The 9,368-nt window shown below is 39.8% G+C and overlaps 1 protein-coding gene across 2 annotated transcripts in view; it reads left to right on the top strand.

Moving 5' to 3' along the window:
* Positions 1-8,431: 8,431 nt before the first annotated feature.
* dnah9 (dynein, axonemal, heavy chain 9) overlaps positions 8,432-9,368 on the top strand; it is a 127,756-nt gene continuing 126,819 nt past the window's right edge. The window contains exon 1 of one of the 2 annotated variants that reach the window (XM_087175838.1): positions 8,432-8,807. In XM_087175838.1, coding sequence (XP_087031964.1) covers positions 8,440-8,807 — 368 coding nt within the window. In that variant the 5' untranslated portion in view covers positions 8,432-8,439. The remainder of the gene's footprint in view (positions 8,808-9,368) is intronic. The other variant, XM_087175837.1, reaches the window with a different exon arrangement.

Genomic DNA, 9,368 nt, shown 5'->3' on the forward strand with positions numbered 1-9,368 from the left:
AACATGTTCTTGTAGCTTCAGACTTTGTTTCTGCAGGTTGTGACTGTGTTGAGCTGCTGAGCCGTGGAAACTCTGCACCAGCACAAACATGTAGTTCATCTGAACCACTTTATTTACATGTTAGACTGAAATGCTAACAGCTAACAGGCGACGCTTTGTTGTTCAGAAACACGGTGGCGTCTGCTGCGTTGACTTGCTGACCGGTGACAGGAACAAGTCTGTTCCTCCTGTTCACAATAAATTCCATTTCACTTAGAATTCGCCTTTCATTGGAATAGTGTCGGGTAATTTAATCTCCAGTAGTGCCTCATATTCTGTGGATCATTATATATTTGTAGCGTCTCTAAATAAATCAGCTTTTCATGAGCTCAGACAAAAAGCTTGTTTACAGCTTCGTGATGAGTCATTTTCCAGCTGAGTTTTTAATAGTTTATTTAGTTTAAAAAGAAGTTGAATTTTCTCGACACATAAAGAAACAATTACTCCATCAGTTTATCACAAACATTCAAATGTGAATATAAATGTAACTCCACCACAGATGAGTAAGCGAACATGCGTGGTCAGGCTGTTTGGTTCTGTCCTGTGAGCGCAGTTCACTTTTACTTCAGAGGAGCGAGGACGTGTCGACGGATCCTTTCTGACAAATACCAACTCTGTTACTTCTCCTGACTCGCATCCAGCTCCGTGCTCTCTCTCTCTGGTGCTGTTACACATCTGAAAGCAATAAAACAAGGAGAAGAGAGGGACCGGCAAATTGTAGATGGTGAAAGAAGAATTTTAACAAGTTCATAAATACCTTTTTATACTGTACCTGTTTACAAGGTTTTATGTGGAGCTGAACTCAGCACGCCGGACTCAGGTTTGATGGAAAAACTCAACCGATGCACCAAGAGAAGAAGGAAAGCGCCATTACCATAAGTCTGTGATACCTCCAGGGACATTTCTTCAGTCTACTCTTCATATTCTAATATTATTATCCATATTCATGCTCTGAATTTGAGCTAACATGGACACAGATGTTAGGAAGGTATGCCGCATGACCAGAGGACAAGATGACTGCATCCGTCTTATTGAGACAGTTGGTTTGATGCATTCCTGAACTAAAAAAGGAAAATCTGTTTAGATATATATATCTGTATATATCTATATATATCTGTATAGATATATATATATAAAATATATTAATGAGACTTTAATAAAGACGAGTCTGCACCGTGACGAGTTTTGACCAAACTCAAGCCTCAAAGGAGGATGAGTTCGTCTAAGAGCTTCGCTGACCCCTGCTGGTCACAGCTGCAAATTACAATATTACCTAGCCTCCCAAACGGCACTGTAAGAAATGATTCTTGTGCAGATCCAAACAAACTGTCACTGAATAATCATGTCAAACAGTAAAAGCATCACTTTGATTTTTTTTGTCATTACAGTAGAGCGATTTCATCCTCCCTGCATCCAAGTATTTATCCAAAGAGTCACAATATCATCTGTAGACTGAGGGAGGCCTCTGGTCTCTCTCACACAGCCCAGGATATAATTAAATCAAATTAATTGATTAACGTATTAGAACATCAGAGTAAAATATGTTCTGAAAAACTCCCTAAAAAAAAGGAGGACACGTTGATGGCTTTTGACCGGAGCAGGGTCTTCTTCAGAGCATGGGTGGAAAGAGAAGTAACATGAGGGAGATGTCTTGATTCCTTTCATAGACATGATTTCTCCGAACCACCAGAGGGCTGATGACATCATCACTTCCTCTGCATCTCTGATTGCAAAGACTAATAATTAATTTTTTTCTCATTCATAAAAAACAATAATTGTAAGATAAAAAGTGAAACACCGTTCAGACTTTTTCTCCGAGCAGAACCAAAAGTTCACACATGATTAGTGCTGATCAATAATGTTGTGAGTCCCTGTCGCCATGTTGTGCTCCAACAGACTCACTTTAAAGATGGGGACGTTCCTGGATTATGTATCCGGCGTGCAGCCACCCAGCTCGCCGCAGCAGCAGCAGCAGCTCCGTCATATCAGCCACCAGGCGGCCCCTTTGATTCTGAGAGGGAAACCCCGTCTGCGATGGTCCTCTGAGGTCTGTCATCCTAATCTTCAAAGTCCTTCAGAGGAACTGAACCTCCTTGGTGGCTGCTTCTGGACACACACACACACACACACACACACACACACACACACACACACATGTTCCCTGGAGGTCTATCACTGTGATTTGCAGTTCTGTGAGACAAAAAGACGTCAAAGAAAACTTTTGATGTCACATGGCTGATAATCCTGTTTCACATCCCTCCCCAGAATCCGGCGCAGACGACACACACACTTTGTTTCTGCTGCAGCCAGATTCCATCAAACAGCTGTGTGTGAACATAAACATGTGGTTTGATCAGTTTTCACAGGGAAAAACAGACACAGACGACAGCCTCCAAGACGCATTAGGATTCTATTAAACTTGTTTTATCTGTGAGATGAGCGGGGGTGATGTCGGCTGAGACCCACCACTGAGCCCCAGGCCTCTGAAGTCTCACATCAGACGTGAAACCTGTTCCAAGGAGCAGGAACAACTGAAACCAGGACCTCATCATATCTGGAGCATGACATTTAAAAGACTTTGTTCCTCAAGGTAATCAAGATGGAAAAGGCCTCTGTCATGTGTGAAGGACAGTGGTGTCACCTTGTGGCCGACTGTGGTAATCACGTCTTTCTGAGTCCAGCAGCTCCTCACAGATAAAAACTATCATCCTCATAAACACACCAGGATCTCCATTAGTGTTAAATGAATAAAATGTTTTGTCTAATCAAATCATACCCAATGTGCTGATGATGAAGATAATAATGATGTTTTTTTGGAGGCAAACTTCCCGTTTCCTCGGCATGAGATAAATTAATACAAATATTAGCCAGAATAATGATGCTCATCATAATTTAACCCAGCAGGAAGCAGCCGTAACAACCCCCCCAGAAATGTTTTAAGACATTTAAAATGATCATGATTTTAATTATAATTTGCATCTGAAATGTTTTTCTTTCACACATACACACACAAAAAATAAATAAACTAGTTGATATTTATTAAATCTATTAATATGCAAATATCTTTTTTAAGTTTTAAGTCTCTCTCCACTGAAAAATGTGTTTTGTTTTTTGTCACATTGCTTGATGTTTAATCATTGTGGTGCAGAATGATGTGTTTCTCTTTGCACATTTTCTAGGACCCATCAACACCAAGGCCTCACTGTGGGAGCTGCTCAGGGATTTTAAAAGCTCCTGCACAAATATTTTAGGTTCTGTAGCTTCAGAAAAGGGAAAATCTTTTGCCACGGTTAAATGAAGAAAAAGACAAAACAGGAAGCAGAGTGGAAAAGGAAGGATAAACACGACGGTCCCTCTGTTTCTGATCATAAACATCTGATGCCCACTTATCAGTGTGCAGTGAAAGGAGCAGGGAACTCAGCTGATACTGAACAGAGCCGTGATCCCAGGCTTCACCTTAAATCCCTAAACTCTGTGATTGGTCCAATGCTCTCCAGCCAGCTGAATCCTCCCCAGGAAGATGTGAAGACTCTCTTCGTGATCTTCTATAACAGAGGCAGTGGAGACGTGGCAGCACATTAACACAGCATTCAGAGAGTTTGATGTTGAGTCCTGCTCTGAAATCTCTCTGATAACCCTGAAACAGACTGCTGCACTTTATAATTCACCCCCGGCCCCTCAGACTGTTTCCCACTGGGGGAGTCTTTCAGATATTTTAGCCACTGTTCTCATTTTTCCATCCACTTCTAAAAATGCCACTGTTTATCCACACTCCCTGGATCCTGTTATTTTAGACACAACTCTTAGCAGCTTTAGAAGAAAACATAGTAAATGTCAAATACATGTCCAGTAAATCCAGTAAGAAGTATATTTGCCTCTGAAATGTAGTGAAGTATAAGGCAGCATAAAACTGAAATATTGAAATAAAGTAGACCTACAACTGCTGTAGGTCAGAATTATACTAAGGAATATAATCAGAGTAAATGTACTTAGTAACTTACTGAGAAATAACTTTTTAGTGAAGTAGGAGACATCTTGTGTTCAGCTGTTAAATTAAACGAAAAATATTTTTGCACATTTATAGATTCTGGATTTTTCAAAGAAGAGTTATGCCAATAATAACATTTATTTCCCATTTTTGTAAAGAAACATTTACAGTATTTTTTCTGCTTTCTTAAATTACATACAAATCTATGCAAAATGATAGTAATTATCTGTAATTAAAAATGTAGCTTGTTATTATAAAGCTAAATGTCCATATGAACAATTTAAAGATTTCCTCTGTCATTTTAGGGTGAATCTTTACATTTGTGACTTCTACATTCAAACTTTGTAATTCTGGATGCAAATGTTGCAGCTTTTTTTCATTACAAACATTGAAACTTCAAACTAAAAAGTTTGAAGTACTGGAATATATTCATGGTTAAAATGTTTGTCCGATGCTAGCTATCGCCCCACTAACTAATCCTGATGATCAGTGCTAATGCAAATTCTAGCCCACTATTTCTTATTTGCAATCTAGTCAGTAGCTGCTAAAGCTAATGCTAGCAAGCTAGCCCCGCCCCTTTGTTCTGTTCATCCCTGTTATTTTCACCAATAAAAAAGGAGAAAAAAAAGCTAATGCTAACCGACTCAGAGCTTATAAAGTAATGTTTACATGTAATGTTAAAGTAATGTGTGTGACACTGACAAGTACAAATTTTGATCTCTGTCACTTCAGTGTCACTGTGGGAACTTCTGACCAGTTTTACAGTTTTTTCTGTATCACGACACAGATGTTGACAAAACCATTTCTGACAGTGTCTTTGTCAAGTTTTGATTCAGACATTCAACAAATACAAGTCTCTTTGACACAAGTGCAATTGTTTCACATACGCAAACTTGAATTCCTCAAGCAGATTTATTTTACAGGTTTACAAAAGGTTGAGTTACAACTACAAACACTGGAATCATTTGTGAACCTCACTTTACAAGCTCAAAATCATTTTGACCCTTAATTTGAGCCTGGATACACGTAGCTACAACAGTTCACAATAACACCACAATAAGTTCCTTAACAACAAATCAGACACAGCAAGTTTCCAAACAAGTATTTTAATTGTAATATTCAAGCCAAATATTAATAATCACATCCATGTTGTTTTCTTATGCATTCGATATGACGACAACTTAAATGTAATAAACATAATATCATTTTAATTCATCTTAAACGTTAGACTATGATGTGTGTGGAAATGCAATTACACAAACTGCTTTTAACAGAAATTAACAATCGTTTTTACTCATTTTGTAGTAAAGTTTGTGCATGTGGGGGAAAATAAAATAAAATTGTGTTTGGCGACAAGATTTGTATTTGTTCAAGAAGAATATGAATCAAACCAAATGCTCAGTGGTGAGGTTAAACAAAGACAGGGGAAGAAGAAATGCTTTTGTGGATGTCTATGTGCAGACACAGCAGAAAACTGTAAAACTCAGCAGGCAACGCTCCCAGTGTGCGACACCGACAACTGCAAATGTTCACCCTTGTAACTTCAGTGTGTGGGCGCAGCGTTTTACAGTTTTCTTCTCTGTATCAGGACACAGATATTGACAAAAAACATTTCTTCCTTTTACATGTTTTTGTTTAACTTCACCACTGATCAGAATTTACATTCAGACTTGAACAAATACAAATCTCTTTTACACATGCAGAAACTTGAATTTCACATGCAGATTTATTTTACAGGTTAACAAATGTTGATTTACAACTACAAACATTGGAATTATATTTTACGGTCACTTTACAAGCTCAGTCATTTTGACCCTAATTTAAGCCTATATACTCGTATAGGGTGGAGTGATGCGTATGACTTACCATTTCTTGCTGGGCAAGGTGTGGTTCTGGCCCGAGGTTGATTATGTCATCTCTATAAAAACACAACAGGAACAATAAGGAGATGTCAAGCAACTCCTCTTTTTACTATGAAATGTTTGAAGCAGTCTAAGGACTTCAGAACATAAAGGATTTATCATCCACTTAAACTTCATCCAGCATATACTGTAATAAAAACAAGACTGAATGAATAAATTATACATGTTCATGTGAAGAATTTGTAGAAGAGATTCATAAATAAATAAATAAATAAACACATTTAGGGCTGTCCCAAACGATAATTTTTTTAACGATTAATCTAGCGATTATTTTTTCAATTATTCGACTAATCTAACGATTATTTTTATTATTAAACTAACAGTAATTTTATTGTAATTATTTTGAAGTTAGTCATTAAATATAACAATTTGCCCCGTCCAACATCTTGACTCGCTGCACCAGGGTGTTTCCTCTTTATGTGCTCGTGCATGACTGTCGTGCATGAGTGATATGTCAGATGCACTTTGCAGAGTCAGCAGTCTACCGCACTGTTGGTGTCCAGATTAAAGTTTTCCCAAACTCTGGAGGACCGTGAACGAGCCTTTTTTGCCGCGTGTTGCTCCACACGCTCCGTCGTGCTGCTGGTAGACGCCGCCGTGTTGTTCAAATAGATTTACACAGACGCAAATCATTCACGTAGTCACATGACTTCAATTACGTCACCGCGTTGTCCCAGTCCGGGCGCTGCGCTTGTATCCGGGTAAACCAAAGACGATGGATATAAACGGTCCCATTAGAAAGTTCCGGTTTTGTTCTAAGAACATTTACCCTGTGTGGTTTTACACGACGCGTCGACACTAAAATTCCACGTCGAAAACTTTTTATAATCGACAACGTCGATTACGTCGGATAATCGTCCCAGCCCTAAACACATTAGTGGTGAGGCAACACAAAGACACTGAAAGAGGGTGAGCTTCTGTCTGAACACATACAAAGCGCAAAACTGTAAAACGTGGCGCTCAAAATTCCTGCAAGTGTGTGACACTGAGGTTACAAGTAGAATTTAAATTCAGGTGCAAAAATAGGATCTAAATACTTGTAACCTCCATACACTTGGAGATTTATGAAGGCAAGGGCACACTGCAGGACACATGGGTGGACCTTGGCAGGATACAGCAACATGAGGAAGGGTTGACACAGGTTATTAGCTAACGCTAGCGCTAGCTGGCATCGTCTCGCTAATTTTGGCTAGCAAAGAAACAGGCTTAAAACAAAATGTACTTACTGGAAAAAATTAAACCGCCGACTCCTCCGAGTGTCTTTTAGAACAACTAAACACAGAACAAGACATTTTCAGGGAAAACAACATGTAGGAGCTAACTTTGATGAACTGAAAACACAAACACAAGTCAAATGTCCAACACATCGCTCTGACGTCATTTCCGGATTAACAGGCCGGTCCCTCTGTGTGTCTATCACGCGGTAGCCACGTCCTAAAGCCACTCTGATTTAACGTCTATTTTCTTTTAAATAGGACCATAATTTAAAAAAATTAACATCATATTGTATTGAAGAAAACTTCAAACTAAAGATTCAGACCATAAACACATAACGAATCAAATTTGAAAGTAGGTGTTGAGTGGGAGAGCTGCTGCTGGGTGTCTCACTCCTCACTGCTGCTAGTCTTCTGTTTCCTGGATCATTTTATATCTGATAAATTCTTATTTTGAGCAGATTTGAGTTGTAGGGTTTTAATGGAGAACTGGAATATTAGGAAAGTTCGGACTGAATCTGTTTGGTCACCTGAGAGAAGTTAAGTGAATTTATATCCTGCAAAAATATCAGGTAAGAAAACATTTACTCTTTTTGTGACGTTGTTTGTGTTCATGTCGTTTATTTCGGATTAAATAATGATATAGACAGATTAACAAATGTCACTAAGTATGTATGTTTATACTGCGTCATTAACGTGTTAAAGTGAAAAGCTAACCGCGATTAGCGCGCTAGCCATAATAGCATTTTTTCAATGTAAAGGAAGCTAATTTTACTGTGTGTTGCTAGTATGTGTTAATGTTGTCAGCTGGTTTAAAGCTTAAACCAGCTGATGAGAGATAAGTGAAAATGAGTACACACTTGTTCACTCAGACAGAGAGGACCAGGAAACACACTGAGGAGCAGAAGTCTTGTACAGAAGTCATTGTGTGGTAAATGCTTCATGAGCGACTGTTATTGATTGTAAACCCGATTATCATTGTATAATTCACACTCCGGTTGCAGTGGAGGTCACATAAAGGTCCCATGTTAATTTGTGTTTTAACTACTCAAACTTTCACTACCCCGGTTCCCCCACCCCCGAGACAAAATGCTGGCGGGGAACAATAGGTGTGAGTCAGGAGGGATGCCCTGGTCCTGGGTCAGCTCCCGGTCGCCCGTGTCCCCTTAGCAACGGCCTGATTAATGCAAACACGGCGTTGCTATGGAGGCCGAGACACAATCAGTTCATCCACTCACCCGGTGACCGACCCGGGACAGCGGAGCGTCCTGCGGACATGGAGGACTCACCTGCAGAGGACACAAGACTGGACTTTATAGCCGACTACGTGCTGAGGACTCTGAAGCTCAAACGGGACAAATGGCAGAAGTTCGTGTCCAGCGAGGAGAACCGGCAGGTGCTGCAGGACTTCCTGGACGGAACCGAGCACGGGACCCTGGTGGTGTCTGTGACCGCGGCCGGACTGCTGCAGGCCGCCGCCGCTTTCACCGCCGGCTCCAGGAACAAGGCGGTCTACTTCGTGAAGCGGAGCAAAGCGGTGCTCAGGCCTGAGTCCATGACAGAGAAGCTGATCTACGGGGACTTGTCTTACGCTCCACTGGATCAGTTTTCTGCTCTAGTTGAGGAGGTGAGCTGCAGAGCAAAGTGTGTTAATGATTGGTAGATACAGGGACGAACCACAGCTCAGCTGCAGAGATGACAGTTTTAAAATCAGATAGAAAACTGTCACCTTGTCACAGACGTAGATATTACGTAGCCAGTAGTCCAGTGTAGTAAAGTACATTTACTCCAGTACTGCAGCTACTTAAAGTTAAGATAAGGTAAGATAGGATTGATTAGTTCTGCAGGAGGAAGATTTGCAGTTTTACAGCTGCAAACTGTACAAAAAAATGCAAAATGAAAATATCAAATACTATAAAAATATAATCATACATTTTATTTATAGCTGCCTTTCAAGACACTCAAGGAGACCTTACAACACAGTAAAAGATAAAGTGCATAAAATACTAAATAAATTACAATAATTATAGTTGCATAGAAATCAATATATTAAACGTTGGTGTTGGAATTAAAAAGAATAGGCAAGTTTGAAGAGGTTTGTTTAGAGGTGGGATTAGAAAAAAGGGAGAGAATCAATATTAGGCAAATACTGAACCATGCACTGTGTTAATGTCTGCCCCCCCCCCCCGTACCTTAACGTGAACC

This window comes from Seriola lalandi, unplaced genomic scaffold, assembly GCF_002814215.2.
Source record: "Seriola lalandi dorsalis isolate HSWRI2012SDOR001 ecotype SW California unplaced genomic scaffold, Sedor1 jcf7180002054506, whole genome shotgun sequence".
Lineage (NCBI taxonomy): Eukaryota > Metazoa > Chordata > Actinopteri > Carangiformes > Carangidae > Seriola > Seriola lalandi.